Raw genomic sequence first — 20,119 nt, 5'->3', positions numbered from 1 at the left:
TTTTATTATAAATTTAATTTATTATAAAATCTTTTAATAAAATCTAATAAAATTTTTATTTTATTATAAATTTTATTAAAAATTATTAAAAATTTAAAAGATTTTATTAAATATATTTTTTTAAAAAGATTTTATTTCTTTATTTGACAAAGAGAGAGAGATCGCAAGTAGGCAGAGAGAGAGGGGGAAGCAGGCTATCCGCTGAGCAGAGAGCCTGATATGAGGCTCGATCCCAGGACCCCGAGATCATGACCTAAGCTGAAGGCAGAGGTTTAACCCACTGAGCCACCCAGGCACCCCAAGAAATAAAATCTTTATGAAAAACCTTCTCATATAGCCCCATTTATTAGCTATGGATTTCATGGAAGCGAATAAAATCTGGGTATTTAAAAATATGTTTGGAAAGATAGATGCCTCTAGAGCAGGGTCTCTTAAAAGCAGCACCAGTGGCATTTCGCACTGGCTGATTCTTTATTATGCGGGGTGTCTTGTGCGTGGTAGCTTGTAGGAGCATCTCTGGCCTCTGTCAACTATTTAGTGGCCGGTAGGACCGCCCACCATGCTTACCTATTTGTGAGATCAAAAATGTCTTTAGACATTTCCAAGTGTCCCCTGGGGGAATAAAGCCTCCCACAGTTAAGATTTATTGCTCTGGTCCTTGTACCTCGGGCTCGAGTGGCCCGAGGCTGGTCTCTTGAGCAAATACAGGGACCCTTTTTCACCCTATTCACCTATTTGAGGCTAAAAGCTTCTTTTATGGAGAGGAAAATTTAACAATACTGCTAACTAATGAACAAAATCTAGAGCCTGAAAACGTGAGATCTGGTTGTCGAAAATGACATCAGGCGGGGCGCCTGGGTGGTTCATTCGGTTAAGCATCTGACTCTTGATTTTGGTGCAGGTCATGATCTCAGGGTCCTGAGTCTGAGCCCCATGTCAGGCTCCTCGCTCAGCAGGAAGTATGCTTCTCTCCCTCTGCCCCTCCCCCTGTGCTCGCTCACACACACTCTCTCTCTCTCTTTCTCTCTCTAAGATACATAAACCAATCTTTCTTTTTTTTTTTTTTTAATAAATAAAGCAATCTTTAAAAAAATGAGTTATGGCTTCAGCAGAAATCTAACCTTTTGCCTCCCACTGTGGAGTCTGCCCCAGGAATAGTGGTATTTTATGCTCTAAACTGTCAATGTGTGATCCATAGGCAACTGTTTGTTTGCAGCTGGAGGTGGAGGTTTATGATTTCTTCTTCGAGAGGAGTGCACCGATCACAGTCCACATCTCCATCAGAACAGCAGATACCAACGCCCCGCGGGTGTCCTGGAACACAGGTGAAGCTCCGTGGACTGTGTCAAGCCACAGAGCCCTAAAGGGAAGATGGGAAAGTATATGGGTCAGGAAAGAAAGGTCGTTTTCTTCCCATTTCGCACAAGAGGCAGCTGAAACCCAGCCCGGTGAAGGCAATCAGATCGTTGTTTTTGTTTTGTTTTTCCTACTAGCAGGGTGAGAAATTTAAATCCAGGATTCCTGTGTGGGGAAGCCAAGTTTTTCCTCTGGAAGAAATAAGCCAGAAAGGCACCTTTCAAATGAATGAGGCAAAAAGTGACTACTTGGGAGACTGAGCTATAGTCGGGACAGAGAGCAAAAAGGTGTCCAACCGCTATTCAGAAGGAGGGAAGGAAGCGGTAGACTAATTCATTGTCCTGTTTCTAAGACAGGCAAGGAAGCCACAATGCAGGAATAAAGAGCTTAAAGTGCTTTATTTTAAAAGAAGGTCACTTCTGAGTGATCTTTAATGCAATGTATATATTTAGATCAGATGTAAATGTGGAATGTAAATGAGGATTTTTCTCCTTTCCCATTGATCTCATTGACAGCATTTAAAATATACTTGTAAGTAGTGGCCGTAGGTTTTGTTAAGGGAAAACATCTCTGTCTGATTTAAATCCCCACGTGGTGGCTTAAACTCGTTGCCGCGTGTGTGTGTGTGTGTGTGTGTGTGTGTGTGTGTATGTATGCCCTTGCATGTGGGTACACACACACACATGTTTGCATGTATGTGAGTTTCAGTCATGAGAACATTGGTTGAGCAGTCTTGTGTTTCTCTGTCCTACTCTACCTGTTACAGGGATAATGAAAGAAAAGAAGGAATTGCTAACCCGAAGTTTAGTAATAATCATATATTAAATGAATTATTGCTTCAGATAAAGACTTAATAGTCTGTGTGATCTGTGAAACTCAAGCTTGTTAAGAGAGCTCCAGATCTGGTTTTGACTACTTGGGACATGACAATTTTTTTTAAAATCAATTTTCAGTTATGATGAACTTAATACATGTTCATCACTGAAAACTTGGCAAGTACATTAAGCAATAAATTGAATGAATGGATGGATAATAATAATGATACCAATAATGAATGGATAGTAATGAATAAATGATTAAAATGGTAATGAATGAACAAAATCATGTATTACTCCACCATGAAGACAGAACCACTCTTAATATTTTGCTGTCTATTCTTCTAGTCTTGCTTGTTCTTCTGCTGTGTCCCACGATGCCTTGGATTATGCTGTACCATACACTCATGGCTTCAAAACCCTTATTACCAATCACAGAGATTTTTTTTTTTAATAGGCTCCACACCCAGCATGGAGCCTAGCACAGGTCTTGAACTCACGACTCTCAGGTCAAGAACTGAGCAAAGACCAAGAGTTGGACACTTAACTGACTGGGCCCCTCAGGCATCCCTCACAGAGATTCTTTATATGTGTTTGTTCTTCCTCCCTCTCTCTTTCCTTTCTTCCTCCCTCCCATCTTTCTCTCTCTCTCTGTCTCCTGATTGTATGGCTTACCCCAGGTTCCCCAGCCAACAGCCCTTGAGGCAGGTCATATACTAACCCTATACCCAAAAAGAATGAGGGGGAATGGACGTTGTGAGGAACAAACAAAAAGTTGACAAGACTAAGTTGGTGAGAAAGTGAAGTTGACTGCTCCCTCATGCTGGTGTCTCCAGGAGGAGATGGAGCCACTGTGTGTAGCAAGAGTCAGAGTTGGGCTGGGGAAAGGGTGAATAGTTTCTCTCTTAACTCCTTCCCATCTCCTGTCTCACTATGGTCAGTTTGCCCCGCTGGATGTTAGCTCCCCACATGTCCATGATGAGCTACCTGGCCCCTCTTTGCTGTTGCAACAGAAACTCCCTGGGTCCCCTGGTGTAGGTAGGACCTGGCTGTGGTGACAAGAGTGGGTCATGCCACAACCTGGCCCTTGACCAAGAGGACAGCTGAGGTAACCAGCCACATCAGAAGATGAGGCAGTGGTAGCAGCCAGGACTTCACAATTGTGGGGACTGTGGGGCTCCCAATGGGGCTGTTGCTTTGAGACAGCACATGCATGGTCACAGCTGGCAAGAGGGGATGGGGAGAAGCTAACCAGGTTTGAAAGGAAGTGTCATCGGGTCCACCAGTACACTACTTTTAAATTTTATCAATTTGTTTCCTCAAAAAGCATTGCTCCCTTTTATTTTTTTAATTTTAATATTTTTAAAAGATTTTATTTATTTATTTGAGAGAGATCACAAGCAGGCAGACAGGATGGCAGAGAGAGAGGAAGAAGCAGGCTCCTCCTGAGCAGAGAGCTCAATCCCAGGACGCTGAGATCATGACCTGAGCCCAAGGCAGAGGCTTAAGCCACTGAGCCACCCAGGTGCCTGCTTTGCTCCCTTTTTGTATTCTTTGCAATAGGTCAGTTCCTGTATCTCCTGGATAATGGCATTGGCAGTGATGCTCAGCTCTGCATTTTCACTGGAGTGTTCCATCCAGGATCTGTATTCTGGCTGCTCTGAGCAGCACTTACCCTCTCCCCACATTTCCTCCAGCATGCTGGGTCCAGGGAGAAGATTTTATTTCATTTCCTTTAGTTACAAAGGTCCCTTCTTTGTTAGAGTCCAGAACACAATTCAGCCGTCATTGCAGAGTGTCAGACTCTTGACGTCTAATACCGCTCAATGCTCCGCTACTGTGGTAGCTCTGTATTTACATGGTTACCCACTTTACATTCTCTGTCCTATGGGCTACTCTTGCACTCATAACATATGGAAAAGCTCTTCTGATTCTTTTGCCTGCTTAAAATTTCTGGATTCATCTTTGAAAAATTCCTCGTGGTATTTTTGAACTAGAGACCACTGTGAACATAACATCTCTTCTTTCCTTTAGTTATTTATTTTCTGGACCACAATGTCTCCAATGGATATATAAGGAACAAGTTGTGAGTTTGGGGTTAATAGTATTAAAAGAAGAAATATTATGGGGTACCTGGAGGTTCAGTTGGTTAGCTGTCTGCCTTCATCTCAGGTCATGGTCCCAGGGCCTGGGGTCAAGCCCTGAGTCAGGCTTGCTACTGGGTGGGGAACCTGTTTGCCCCTCCCACTCCCCTTGTTTGTGCTCTCTCTCTCTCTCTCTCTCTCTGAAATAAACAAATAAAATCAAATAAATAAAATCTTATTGAAAAGTAGAAATATTACTAAAAATATGGGGTGCCTGGGTGGTACAGTTGGTTAAGCATCTGACTCCTGGCTTCAGCTCAGGTTATGATCTCCGGGTCATGAGATCAAGCCCCACATGAGACTCCACACTGAGCATGGAGTCTGCTTGAGATTCCTGCTTCCTCTTCCTCTACCCCTCCCCTCTGCACACTTGCTCTTTCTCTCTCAAATAAATAAATAAATCCTAAAAAATAATTTCTAAAAATAAAAACGAAATTCCAATTTCTTGTAAAGCTTTCAAAGATACAATTTTCAGCTAGTTTTGTGACTGAAAATTCATTAATCTTGTCTTAAAGTAGACACGTTGGCATGTCATAGATTTTTCCAGGACACTTGTCTGTTTTCTCTTATAGGTCTGAGTCTTCTAGAGGGCCAGTCTCGGGCCATCACTTGGGAGCAGTTCCAGATTGTCGACAACGATGACATCCATGCTGTCCGGCTGGTCACCGTGGGCGGCCTGCAGCATGGACGGCTTACACTAAGAGGTGAAACACCAGTCTGTTTGACCTAGAAGAGAATCTGAGCAGTATTTTCTCCAAAGGCAGATCATATTTGACAGGATGTACATAGCATCTCTTGGGTCTCATTTCTTTCTCTCTTTTTTCCCCAAGTTTTTATTTAAATTCTAGTTGATTAACATATAATGTAATACTAGTTTCAGAAGTAGAATTTAATGATTCATCACTTACATATAACACCCAGTGCTCATCACAAGTGCCTTCCTTAATACCCATCAGCCATTTAGCCCATCCCCCACCCACCTCCCCTTTGTTAATCCTGTTTGTTCTTTATAGTTAAGAGTCTCTTATTGTTTGCTTCCCTCTCTCCTTTTTTTCCCTCTTCTCCTATGTTCATCTGTTTTGTTTCTTAAATTCCACACATCAGTGAAATCATATACTCGTCTTTCTCTGAATGACTTATATTGCTTAGCATAATACCCTCTAGCTTCATCCATGTCATTGCAAATAGCAAGATCTCATCTTTTTTGATGGCTTCTCTATTCTGTTCACATATTTTATTATATATATATGTATATACCACAACTTCTTTATCCATTCATCAGTTGATGGACATTTGTGCTCTTTCCACAATTTGGCTATTGTTGATAATGCTGCCATAAACATTGGGGTGCAAGTATCCTTTTAAATCAGTATTTTTGTATCCACTGGGTAAATACCTAGTAGTGCAATTGCCGGGTTATGGGGTAGTTCTATTTTTAACTTTTTGAGGACCCTCCATGTTGTTTTTCCAATGGGGCTGCCCCAGTTTGCATTCTCACCAGTAGTGTAAGACAGTACCCCTTGCTCTGTATCCTTGCCAACATCTCTTGTTCCCTATGTTGTTAATTTTAACCATTATGACAGGTGTGAGGTGATATCTCACAGGGGTTTTGATTTGCATTTCCCTGGTGATGAGTGATGTTGAGTATCTTTTCATGTCTGTTGGCCATCTGTATGTCTTTGGAAAAAATGTCTGCTCATGTCTTCTGCCTCTTTCTTATGTGGAGTATTTGCTTCTTGGGTGTCAAGTTTGCTAAGTTCTTTATAGATATTAGATACTAATCCCTTATCTGATGTATCATTTGCAAATATTTCTCCCATTCTATAGGTTACCTTTTCGTTTTGTTGATTATTTCCTTTTCTATGCAGAAGCTTTTTTATCTGGCTGAAGTCTCAGTAGTTCATTTTTCCTTTTGTTTCCCTTGCCTGTGGTGACATATCTACTAAGAAGTTGCTGTGGCCGAAGTTGAAGAGGTTGCTGCCTCTGTTCTCTTCTAGGATTTTGACTATTTACTGTCTCACATTTAGGTATTTCATCCATTTTGAATTCATTTTGGTGTGTGGTGTAAGAAAGCAATCCAGTTTCATTCTTTCTCATGTTGCTGTACAGCAATCCTTTGTTGAAGACACTGTTTTTTTTTTCCACTGGACATTCTTTCTTGCTTTGCTGAAGATTAGTTGACCATAGGGTTGAGAGTCTTTTTCTGGCTTCTCTATTCTATTCCATTGACCTATGTGTTTCTTTTTGTGCCAGTGCCATTGCTTTGTAATAGAGCTTGAAGTCTGGAACTGTGATGCCTCCAGATTTGCTTTTCCTTTTCAAGATTGCTTTGGCTATTCTGGGTCTTTTGTGATTCCATACAAATTTTAGGTTGGTTTGTTCTAGTTCTGTGAAAAATGCTGGTGGTATTTTGATGGGGATTGCATTAAATATGTTGATTGCTCTGGGTAGTGTAGACATTTTAACAACATTTGTTATTCCAATCCACAAGCATGGAATGCTTTTCCATTTCTTTGTGTTATCTTCAATTTCTTTCATCAGTGTTCTATAGTTTTCAGAATACAGATCTCTTACCTCTTTCATTAGGTTTATTCTTAGGTATCTTATGGTTTTTGTTGCAATTGTAAATGGGATTTATTCCTTGATTTCTCTTTCTGGTACTTCATTATTGTCATATAGAAATGCAACAGATTTCTGTATATTGACTTTGTATCTTGCTACTTTGTTGAATTCATTTATCAGTACTAGCAATTTTTTGGTGGAATCTTTCAGGTTTTCTTCATAGAGTATCATGTCATCTGCAAATATTTGACTTCTTTCTTGCTGATTTGGAAGCATTTTATTTCCTTTTGTTGTCTGATTGCTGAGGCTAGGACTTCTAGTACTGTATTAAATAACAGTGGTGAGAGTGGACATCCTGGTCCACTCTCAGTTTTTCCTCATTGAGGATGATAATAGCTCTCAGTTTTTCATATATGATCATTATTATGTTGAGGTATGTTGCCTCTATCCCTACTTTGTTGAAGATTTTAATCAAGAATGGATTCCTTATTTTGTCAAATGCTTTTTCTGCATCTATTGAGGGGATCATATGGTTCTTACCCTTTATTAATGTGGTATATATCACATTGATTGACCACTTTTGCTGCATCCCAAAAGTTTTGGACTGTCACATTTTCATTTTCATTTGCTTCCATATATTTCTTTATTTCTTCTTCAACTTCCTTGTTACCCATTCATTCTTTAGTGGTATGTTCTTTAGCCTCTATTTATTTGTGGTTTTTCCAAGTTTTTTCTGGTGGTTGACTTTAAATTTCATAGCTTTGTCATCGGAAAATATACATGGTATGATCTCAGCCTTTTTGTAATTGTTGAGGGCTGATTTGTGACTCAATATGTGGTCTATTCTGGAGAATGTTCCTTGTGCACTTGAAAAGAATGTGTATTCTGTGTACTTAAAAAGAATGTGTCATTCAAAGTCATTATTTTCTTGTTGATTTTCTGCTTAGATGATCTGTCCATTGCTGTAAGTAGGGAGTTAAAAGTCCCCTGCTATTATTGTATTATTATCAATGAGTTTCTTTACGTTTGTTATTAATTGATTTTATATTTGGGTGCTACCAAGTTGTGGGCATAAATATTTACAATTATTAGATCTTCTTCTTGGAAAGAGCCCTTACTCATGATATAGTGCCCTTCTTCATCTCTTTTTACAGTTTTTGGTTTAAATTATAGTTTGTCTGTTTTTTTTTTTTAATTAATTTTTTATTTTTTATAAACATATATTTTTATCCCCAGGGGTACAGGTCTGTGAATCACCAGGTTTACACACTTCACAGCACTCACCAAAGCACATACCCTCCCCAATGTCCATAATCCCACCCCCTTCTACCAAACCCCCTCCCCCCAGCAACCCTCAGTTTGTTTTGTGAGATTAAGAGTCACTTATGGTTGGTCTCCCTCCCAATCCCATCTTGTTTCATTTATTCTTCTCGTACCCACTTAAGCCCCCATGTTGCATCACCACTTCCTCATATCAGGGAGATCATATGATAGTTGTCTTTCTCTGCTTGACTTATTTCGCTAAGCATGATATGCTCTAGTTCCATCCATGTTGTCGCAAATGGCAAGATTTCATTTCTTTTGATGGCTGCATAGTATTCCATTGTGTATATATACCACATCTTCTTGATCCATTCATCTGTTGATGGACATCTAGGTTCTTTCCATAGTTTGGCTATTGTGGACATTGCTGCTATAAACATTCGGGTGCACGTGCCCCTTTGGATCACTACGTTTGTATCTTTAGGGTAAATACCCAATAGTGCAATTGCTGGGTCATAGGGCAGTTCTATTTTCAACATTTTGAGGAACCTCCATGCTGTTTTCCAGAGTGGCTGCACCAGCTTGCATTCCCACCAACAGTGTAGGAGGGTTCCCCTTCGCATCCTCGCCAGCATCTGTCATTTCCTGACTTGTTGATTTTAGCCATTCTGACTGGTGTGAGGTGATATCTCATTGTGGTTTTGATTTGTATTTCCCTGATGCTGAGTGATATGGAGCACTTTTTCATGTGTCTGTTGGCCATCTGGATGTCTTCTTTGCAGAAATGTCTGTTCATGTCCTCTGCCCATTTCTTGATTGGATTATTTGTTCTTTGGGTGTTGAGTTTGATAAGTTCTTTATAGATTCTGGACACTAGTCCTTTATCTGATATGTCATTTGCAAATATCTTCTCCCATTCTGTTAGTTGTCTTTTGATTTTGTTAACTGTTTCCTTTGCTGTGCAAAAGCTTTTGATCTTGATGAAATCCCAATAGTTCATTTTTGCCCTTGCTTCCCTTGCCTTTTGCATTGTTCCTAGGAAGATGTTGCTGCGGCAGAGGTCGAAGAGGTTGCTGCCTGTGTTCTCCTCAAGGATTTTGATGGATTCCTTTCGCACATTGAGGTCCTTCATCCATTTTGAGTCTATTTTTGTGTGTGGTGTAAGGAAATGGTCCAATTTCATTTTTCTGCATGTGGCTGTCCAATTTTCCCAGCACCATTTATTGAAGAGGCTGTCTTTTTTCCATTGGACATTCTTTCCTGCTTTGTCGAAGATTAGTTGACCATAGAGTTGAGGGTCTATTTCTGGGCTCTCTATTCTGTTCCATTGATCTATGTGTCTGTTTTTGTGCCAGTACCATGCTGTCTTGATGATGACAGCTTTGTAATAGAGCTTGAAGTCCAGAATTGTGATGCCACCAACGTTGGCTTTCTTTTTCAATATCCCTTTGGCTGTTTTAAGTGTGGCTACTCTGGTTTTCTTTTGACATCCATTAGTGTAATAGGTGGTTCTCCAAGCCCTCACTTTCAATCTGTTGATGTCTTTAGGTCTAAAATTAGTTTCTTGTAGGCAGTATACATGGATCTTTTTTTTTTTTTTTTTAGTCCATTCTGATTTCCTATGTCTTTTGATTGGAGCATTTATTCTATTTACACTCAGAGATATTAATTTATTCGTATTTGTATTATATTACAAGTTAATTGTATTACCTGTAAAGTTTGTGTTTCTGGAGATTTTCTCTATTCCTTTCTAGACTTTGTTGCTTTTGGTCTTTCTTTCCTACTCAAAGTGTGTCCTTTAGTATTTCTTGCAGTTTAGTTGTCATGAACTGCTTTAGTTTTTGTTTGTCTGGGAAACTCTTTATCTCTCCTTCTATTCTCAATGACAGCCTTGCTGGATAAAGTATTCTTGGTTGCATATTTTTCCCATTTAACCTGTTCAATATATCATGCCACTTTTTCTGGCCTTCCAGATTTCTGTGGAGAAATCTGATGTGAACCTGATTTGTCTTCCTTTGTAGGTTAGGGATTTTTCCCCCTTCCTGCTTCCAGAATTCTTTCCTTATCTCTGTATTTTGCAAATTTTACTGCAGTAAGTCTTGGTATTGGCTTGCTTTTGTTGATTTTGATGGGAGTTCTCTGTGCCTCCTGGATTTGGATGTCAGTTTCCTTCCCCAGATAAGGAAAGTTTTCAGCTATAATTTGTTCAAAGAAAACTTCTGTCTTAGACCTCATTTCTATTTTTCTATTTTTATTTTTTTAAAGATTTTAATTATTTATTTAAGGGATAGAGAGACAGAGAGTGCATGAGGTGGGGGAGAGGGACAGACTCCTTGCTGAGCAGGGAACCTGACTCTGGGCTCAATTCCAGGACTCTGAGATCATGACCTGAGCCGAAGTCAGATGTTTAAATGACTGAGCCACACAGGTGCCCCTTAGACCTCATTTTTAAATAAATTGTCATATCCAGAAAATCTGGAGATCTTAGCTTTTTCATTAGGGTGCTCACATCAATGGATGACCATTTATTTGCTTACTTATTTATTTATTGAAGAGGGAGGAGCAGAGGGAGAGAGAGAGAGAGAATCTTAAGCTAACTTCATGTCCAGCACATAGCCGGATGTGGAGCTTGATCAATATCACAACCCTGAGATCATGACCTGAGCCGAAATCAAGAGTTAGAATGGACTGAGCCACCCAGGTGCCCCTGGATGACCCTTTATGAATAGCCTCCTGTACTTGGCTCATATTTAAATTTCAGATGCCAGGTAGTACTCCTTCTAAATATATTCTTTAACTTGTGATCTTACCCCCACTAGAAGATAAAATATTTCCCTCTCATTTCTCTGATTCAGAAAAATGTATTGAAACTTTATTTTTTGAATATTTGGTAATTATGTTATTATGTTAATAACATTATGTTATGTTAATTATGTTACAAGGATAGTAGTTAACAAGGCAGTAAGCCCTAACAAAAATAATATTCATGTCATATGATAGTATAGTCCATTCCTTATAATGAGCTCAGAGGATTTAATTCAGTTATCCTTTTGGTTTAATGCATAATGCAGAAAGGGGGTTCTTATTTATTATCATTTGTGATTAGGATTTCTGAAATCAAAAATTAAATGATAAATTCTCTTGTCTAATCCTAGGAGAGTAGGAGATTGGTTTAAGCCTAGGTGTATTAATTAGGGTGGATGTTCAGTTACATGTAAAGGAAACTCAGTTCCAGTGATTTAAAAATTCAATATCTATTTTCCTCATGTAATAAGTTGCCCAGAGGTAGGCATTCCAGATCCATGAGGCCAGGAGCTCTTTCTGCTCTGTCAGTGGTCACAAGCTAATGCATACACCTCTAGACTTTGGGTCTGCATTCCTGGAAGGAAGAAAGAGAGGGACAATGAAACAGTTATGTCAATTAATTTTCTCTCTTTAATAGCTTTTCACAGAAATCTGATACAACAGGTTCCACTTAAATCTACCAAGCACATATTACCTCCCAGATGCAGTGGTGTCTGGGAACCTGAGTATTTTATAATGCTCATATTGCCATTCCAAATAAAAGTAGGATTCTGCTACTGGTGACGAAGCAGGAAGAGGCTACTGGACAAGTAACCTGCAGTGTCTATTACACAAATGTTTAATCACTTATTCCTCAGGGTTTTAAAACAACCATACAGTGTGGGGAGACCACTGGGGCACTTGTCATCAAGAATTGTAATCACCTATACAGAGTGAAGCAATGTTTATTAGCACTGTAGAAATGAAGAGTAGAGTGATAGCCCATGATGATGTGGCTCAGAGGAGGTAGAAAATAGTACTAATATTTATTAAGTATTTTCTTTGTGCCAGATACTATACAAAGCATTCTATATACTTATATCAGCTTTATGAAATGAAGTAGTATCATTATTCCCACTTTACAAATGGGGAACCTGAGATTTAGAGAAGTTGACTTGTTTAAGGTCATCTACCTAGAAAATGGCTGAACTGGGCTTTGAACTGAGGCCATTAGATACCAGAGCTCTAGCTTTTGGGCAATAAGCCAGTGATTCTCAAACTTTAGCATGTGTTAGACTCTCCTGGAAGTTTAGTGAAACAGATTGCTGGGGCCTATCTATGGAACTTGCATTTCTAAAGACATCCTAGCTGGTAGCAATGCTCCTGGTTGAAGACTGCCCCTCTAAGAGGTGCTGCCCTGTAGGATGACAACAATGAGTTTAATAATCAACATATTTTGTAGGCTTACTGTTTTTTAAATTCTCTCATCCTTACTAGGGAATATGAGGTAGGTAGTATTAACCCTGTTTCACAGATGAGTCTCAAACAAATTAAGTACCTTGCCCAAATCCACACAACTCATTAGTGTTATAGCCAGTATTCAAAACCAGGTTTTTGGAGGTCCAGAGCTGACTAAACAAGACTGTTTAAGTGAGGCATGAATTGGTTGGTCCTCTTTCCTTAACGCCTTTTTCTCTACGGCTGCTTTCACCATAGCTGTTCTCTTGGCATCCCTCACTCAGTCAGCTCCATCTCTGCTGTCTCCATCAGGTGGGAAAGGATTTCTCTTCACTGTGGCTGACCTTCAGGCTGGAGTTGTTCGCTATCATCATGACGACAGTGATTCCACCAAAGACTTTGTGATCTTCAGGATATTTGATGGCCAACATAGCATCCGCCATAAGTTTCCCTATCAACATTTTGCCTAAAGATGACAGTCCCCCATTCCTCATAAGCAATGTTGTGATTGAACTGGAGGAGGGGCAAACCATACCGATCCAGGGTTCCATGCTCAGAGCATCAGACATGGACTCCAGTGATGACTACATCTTCTTTAATATCACAAAACCTCCTGAAGCTGGAGAAATCATGAAGAAACCAGGTCCAGGGCTGATAGGTAAGTTCTGAACAGTGAAGATTGTTGGCGCCAGAATTTGTACAAGGGTGAACATCAAGTTTATGAGGTGTGATACGATGATCGTTCTCATTTTATGGATGGGAAACCTCACACCTAGAAAAGTTAAATTGATCTATTCGAATTTGTGCATCTGGAAAGTTCCAGCCCTCAAGCTGACTATTACACTATGAAAAATTATGTCTGCCAAGCAAGATGATAGAACAAATAAGTTTGAAGAGAAGTGTTTGGCCTATTCTAAATATTGGTAAAGTAATTTCCTGAATAACATTTGTTTATGCTTTATCAGAATAATTCCATAACTATTTCTTAAAGTACTCAGGAGTAACAAAATAATAGTGATCAAGCAGTTAGTGTTAGTTAAGACTGTGTTCCTAAAAAATATTTTTTGTAATGCTATTTTTTCTACATATTTTCAGATAGGTGTAGCAACTTTAATTTTTCTGCTTATTATTTATAAGCCTTGATAATATAATATTTAATATTATATTATAATAATATAAATAAATATTAATATGATATTATATAATATATTTATATTATTATATAATATAAATATAATATTTAATGAAAATTCCTTGGGTGCATACACCATATGAGGCAGAAAGTACTTCAAAGGTAAGTCCAAAGTTTATACTCCAACATCTGGGAGATTGTTACAAAAGTATGTGATGTTTTGTGGACCCAATAGGCTATCCTGTCCCTGGCTTCCTTCAGAGGGATCTATTTAATGGCATCATTTACTATCGTCACTTTGGTGGAGAGATCTTTGAAGACTCTTTTGAATTTGTCCTGTGGGACAGCCACGAACCTCCAAATCTCTCAGTGCCGCAGGTAAGAAGCTATCTCTGAATACTGTCCTCAACTCTAATCCACAGATAGCCGTTCTGGGAGGTGTCATTAGAAACTATATAAAAGCAGGTCTTAAGATTTTAAGTTTGAGAAGCAATGGATTCAGCAAGGTTAAGTCAATTTCTTTGCATGTCTTCTCTATCTTTTACTTTCCTAATATGTTTTGTAAATTATTGTGTTTGTATAGTATTGTATTTGTAAATACTGCATTTGCAAATTACTTGTAAAAACTCCGTGTTATGTTATGCTGTGTTTTCAAGATTATTTAACCATGGGACCCTTGCAGAACACCTACCAAATATGCTGGCCTCATAACACTCAAGAAAACACTGGCATTTTATGTGTAAGTGGTGAAGTATAGTCTCTGAAGTTACATTGCCCATGTTTCTCTCCTGTCCTTGACCCAACCTGTGCCTCAGTTTCCTCACCTGTAAAATAGGTAAATACTACAACTTCCTTATAGGGCAATTGTGAGGGTAAGGGAGATAATTATATATAAGGTACTGAGCTTTCTGGCATATGGTAAACACTCAATAGATAAATTAGTTATTATTTATTGTTGCTTTTGAAGAACTATGTGTTTCACCACCACTCAAGTATATCATTTAAGTATACAGGATTACAGAAATAAGTTTAAGGAGGCATTCTCATATATAAATTATAGAAAAGGAAGTTAGTGTAGGATCTGGACAACTATAAACTTAAAAGGTAGTCTCCATATAAAGAGAGCATGGCTGGTGGTAGGAGTGGAAAAACAGCTGAAAATAAGTGATCACTTACTATACATAGTTCTTCTTGCTAAGCATTTTATACCTATGATCTTGGAAGGTAGCATGTGTAGAAATCTAAGCAAATCTAGAACCAGCTCTAGAATGATTTTTTTAAAAAAAGACTTATTTATTTTAGAGCAGGTAGGAACAGAGGGAGAAGGGGGAGGAAATAGACTCCCTGCTGAGCATGGAGCCCAGCTGCAGAGCTTGGCCTCATGACCCTGAGATCATGACCTGAGCTGAAATCAAGAGCCAGGCGCTTATCAGACAGAGCCACCGAGGTGCCCCTCTAGAATGATTTCTTAAAGCATATGTCCCTATTGGCTATATAAGGCTTCTCATAATGTCACTGTCACTTACATTAGCCACTATATAGGGCACTGAGCTATTCATCTGTTTGCTAAGACAAAGGTAACAAAAAGGGATGATTAGGAAGAATGACGTCAGAGAGCCCAGAAACTGAAGGAACAAGGTGATCCCTGTTAAGAGGGAATAGAGAATGAATGAGAAAATTATTAATTCATCTGCATATTGAATAACAAATCAATTCCTTTCCAAATAACAACTCCCTTTTTTGGTCAGTGTATTCTATGCCATTTCTAGGTTGCATTTTTGCTTGACTTTTTGGTTGACTTGATGATGCAAAATGGCGACAACAAATAGGATTTATTTTTAAATCTTCTATTGTAGCTATTCAAACTGACCTGCTTCTGACTAGAATATCATATCACTTTTAGCAGATTATGTATTTTTTTTTAACTGAAAGCTCAGGACTTCTTTTTCCTCTTTTGCTATTACATATTTTATGCAACATAGGTATAGAATTATTTATATTTATCTCATATTTATCGATCAAATGGGGATGTGAGATCTCCCTAGAGTAGGAAAACTTCATTGAAACAGAATTATTTCTGAATCTTGGCAAATAGGTCAGACCAAACTCTGCAGATCCAGTTGTAAGTTTATTCCCTATGGTGGATGGAAAGCAAGGATCTCCTCAGGTGAGACACAATGTGCATAAAGCAGGAAAGAACTTATATAAGCAGGGATGCCCCTTCTCTCCTCTAGTCCTTCTCTACTGAATGCTCCTCTGAGAGGTTGACTGACACACCAACCAACAGTATATCTACACATCAGCAAGAAACCCCCTCTCTCTTTCTATCTTGGTTGTCATTACTGTCATCAAATTAAGCCTCACCTGCTCAGTTTGTTTTTGAAAAGTATTTCCTTTCTTATCCTTCTCAGTAGAGGGCTTTTTAGGTCTTAAGCTGTAAGAGATCTTAAACCTAGGAGAAAGTGATATTAGAAGTAAAATGGGATGGGGGGGAGGGTGTAATTGGTGAGGGGGATTAAGGCATGCCCTTGTCGTGATGAGCACTAGGTGATTAAAGTGAAAAACTTGAGGAAAAAAAGAAGTAAAATGGAGAATGGAAAATAAGGATAGATGAGAGAAGTAGGAAGAGGACTAAGAGATGGAGGAAGAAAGGAAGCAGGTGCCACAAAGGCTTGTAGTTCAAGTGGAAGGAGGCAACTGGACATGACTGGATGAGAATGGGCATCCAGGGCATGGACATTTGTCAGAAGTCAGAATGGAAAGTGGGGGGTTGGCAAAGCTAACATGGGTATTAGTTTCTGGGGCTGAGAAATAGCACCGGATAATCTCAAAAGAAGATGCAAGATAATGAATCAGACCAAAATCAAAGCTGAGGCAGAGAAAGGATCAAGAACCAAGGCTTGATGGCTTCTGGCTAAGAAAGTCAGATAGTAGCTGTCGGAGTATCATATGTGGACCCTGATCCTGAGGGTCAAGGTCAGGCTTTGTCATTTTGTGTACTGGTTTATCACTTTATATTCAGATTCTCTTCAAGTGTGTGTGCAGGTGCCTGTGGCTGTAAGTAGACTGCAGGGATGCAGGGAGAGCCAGCAGCAAGAGCCCATGATTGGGCACTACTTTCTCACTGTCTGGGAAGGGCTGCTCAATGTCTTTTTTACAACCAAATTTCAGTACAATGAGGATTCTTTATTTCTCTATGGAGTTTTTTTAAAATAGGATTTTTCCTACCCACAGACACACATACAATAATTGTTTAAACATACATAAATATGTAAAGATTCATCAACTTAAGTGATCATAAAGCATGTTGAAAAATGTGCCCACCAAGAATTACTACAGGGGTATAAAAAAGCATGCTTGTACATTCTTTTTATACAAAGAACACATTGGAGAATAAATTAGCATGGAAAATGGTCTCTTTGAAGGCACAATAACTATTGTTTCCATATTAAATCCAGTTTTTCAATTAAGTGGAGCCTTGCTGATGCACACTATGGCTGGGAGGCCCCATAGAGAATTTCTGAACTTTGTAGATTAGCAAAAAACTGTAATTGGAAAAAAAATTGTGACAGACTCCAGGAGACTGGAGAAATGACTGTCATTGTGTTCTTTTATTTTGATAACTGGCTTTAGTTTTTAATTATTGAAATGCTTCGTAACGGAGTAGTAAATATGTTGTATGCTTTTGTAAAAGCAATGAAGGATGGATCAGGGGATTAATTAATTGAGCACCTACTACTAGATACTCACTGTGCTACTAGAGAGAAAAATTGAGCCCCAGAGGGGTAAAATTATCTGCCCCAGGGAGCATAGCTTGTAGCTGACCGAGCCGGTGTCCCAGGCTTTATCACAGAAAAGCTTAACTATGCCATAGTTTTTGCTCTGTGCATCAATTTTAAAAGGAATTTTCTTCATTTTCAAATTAGATATTGTGAACACCATTATTGTAGACAAAACTGGCATTGCTGATCTGTGCTTTGGTAACAATATTAAAACTAGAATCAGGGTAAGAATACCTCGTGCATCAAGCTGTGCAAAGATCCATGATGCCAAACAGATGTCCCGTTTCGGGAGAGAGTTCGTAATTGCTTTCTCGCAAACAGTCATGGATTATTGGGGAAAAAAAATAAATGTGATTATAAAAGTTGTGTGGCAAAACTGCCTTGCCCTCTTACATGATCCCAAATCCTGAGAGTACGATTTTAAGTTTTTAAAATCACAGATAGGACATACTGACTGGGTTAGCAAACACCAATGAAGTATCATCTACCTACAAAATACCATGCTAATTGCAGAGCAGCCAAAATGAACACAATATTTATTGAGCACCTACTATGTGCCAGATACTCATCTACATGGTGATATTTGATCCTCATAGCAACTCTATGAGATTATTGTTGTTACACTTAACTAACCAATAAAACTGATACCCCAAGAAGTTGAATGACTTGTTCAAGATTAATAGCTACTGAGTGGTATATTCTGCATTTTAACTGTCTGTCCACTGACAAATTTCACAGGGTTTTCAGTATGCTATGGTTCTCCCCTTGTGGACCTTTCAGTCTAGGAGAGACTGACATGTGGACTACTAATACTATAAGGCAGTAAAATATTTGTTGAGGGATAAGCCAAATTCAGAAACAATTCCAACTGAAAAATTGGACAAAGTTTGTTTGTTTAACAGATTGATTTATTTCTTTTAGAGAGAGAGAGAGAGCATGTGTGGGGGGTGGGGTAAGGGCAGAGGGAGAGAGAGAGAGAGGGAAAGAATCTCAAGCAGACTCCTTACTGAGAGGGCAATCTAATGCGGGGCTCAGTCTCATGACCCTGATACCATGACCTGAGCCAGAGTCAAGAGTTGAACACTTAACTGACTGAGCCATCCAGGAGTTCCAAGAAACTGGGCAAAGTTTTAAAAAAAAGTCCTCAAGGGTAAGAAAGCCTGAGGTTGCTGGAGAAAGCAGGAGAAAAGCATTGTAGACTGAAGGAACAGCATGATCCAGAGCATAGAGGCCTTCTTGAGAACTACAACTGGGCATCTTGTGCTCATCTGGAGTCCTGGGTTAATGTTGAAAGGTGGCACAAGATAAAGTTGAAATATAGAGTGTGTCTAAACTGTGGAGGTCTTGGGTGCTATGCTGAGGAGCTTGAATAATTTAATCTGAGTGGTTGTTTAGTTTTTTGGGGAGATGAATAACTGAGTTGGCCTGCTTTTTTTTTTAAAGAGAGCACTAGAAATATGTAAAGTCGAGATTAGGTACTGGAGTTAGGGTTCACAGGAAGCTATTGCAATAATGTAGGGAAGAAAGAATGAGAGTGGGAGCTAGAGCAGTAAGAGTGGGAATGACAGTTGGGGTGGGGGCGGGGTGTGGTCATGGCATAGGAAATTTGGTAAGCAAAAACTCTGGGACCCGGAGATGTGTTACATGTCACAGGAGAAGGAGGAACCAAAGTCATAACAAGGTTTCTAGGATCAATGACTGAGTAGAGGGTGGTAGCAAAAGAAAGCATAGATTGTTGGTGGAAGGGAGAAATCGAAATAAAATCAGGAACATATTTTGTGTATCATATGCCTGTTCTGTAGCTTTCATGATGGCATTAACTATATTTGTGATAATTTTATTTTTAAAATATAACATTAAATGGGCATGAATGTTCCATTTTTGGCCCAAGTTCTTAATAGCTCCTGAATCATTTCAGTGGAAGTATATTACAAATGGGAGCTTTGAATAGCATCTTCACCATGACTGGGGGACTGTGGGGACATTTTCTTTGGTGTATTTCAAATTAATGGCACAGATAATTTCTTTCCAGGTGGTGACCATCCATATCACTCCAGTGGATGATCAGCTTCCAAAAGAGGCTCCTGGAGTTTCTCGGCATTTGGTTGTCAAGGAAACTGAGGTGGCCTACATAACTAAGAAACATCTACATTTTATAGATACAGAATATGACAGTGAGCTTCTTTACACGATAACGACACCTCCGTTTTTCTCTTTCGGCCACAGGTATCTCTTGAGAAGTCATCACCTGGGCTATTTGTTGAGGGTTGTGTCCAAGGACTGAGTCACAAGTGTCCCTATACAGTACTGTGGTTCAGTTGTTCTCTTGGTCAGACATGAACTTGTACTCAAGTCCACATATATTGTAATATCAAACTTATCTCATACCTTCCTTCAAAAGCTGTATTAATTGGTAAGTGATCTGCTACTGGTAGTGTCTTCAGCTTAGGTAAGCTTCAAAGAGTCTTTAATCTGTTTTTCATACAACATTTCTTTTTTTCTAAAGAGAATGTTATTTTTGACTTTTTATTAAAAGGTATTGAATCTTTATAACACTATTTTCAGACATTGCAGGCCACAAAATGGTCATATTGTATGACCCCAATCAGAAAAGTGACATGAGTATACCTGAGGCTTGTGCCATATACACGATAGCAAGGAAACATTTTTTAGAATGAGAAGAATGATCTCCTTTGCAAAGCAGAAAATTCTGTACATAGTTTCTGCAGTCATAAGAATGGCATTGATAACTCTGGACTGAAGGCTAGAACCCCCACAACAGCAGGAGAGAATATAAAGATGGAACATTTGATTTCTTCTTAC

At 39.0% G+C, this 20,119-nt stretch overlaps 1 protein-coding gene across 1 annotated transcript in view; it reads left to right on the top strand.

Moving 5' to 3' along the window:
• The window catches only part of FREM1 (FRAS1 related extracellular matrix 1), a 181,547-nt gene that overhangs the window by 61,622 nt on the left and 99,806 nt on the right, over positions 1–20,119 (top strand). The window contains 6 exon segments of the mRNA XM_045079647.1: positions 1,217–1,325; positions 4,888–5,019; positions 12,695–12,828; positions 12,830–13,040; positions 13,750–13,892; positions 19,329–19,522. Coding sequence (XP_044935582.1) covers positions 1,217–1,325; positions 4,888–5,019; positions 12,695–12,828; positions 12,830–13,040; positions 13,750–13,892; positions 19,329–19,522 — 923 coding nt within the window.

The sequence above is a fragment of the Mustela putorius genome, unplaced genomic scaffold (assembly GCF_011764305.1).
Source record: "Mustela putorius furo isolate JIRA1106 unplaced genomic scaffold, ASM1176430v1.1 tig00000421_pilon_pilon_pilon, whole genome shotgun sequence".
Lineage (NCBI taxonomy): Eukaryota > Metazoa > Chordata > Mammalia > Carnivora > Mustelidae > Mustela > Mustela putorius.
This window is presented reverse-complemented; position numbering and strand designations above follow the sequence as displayed.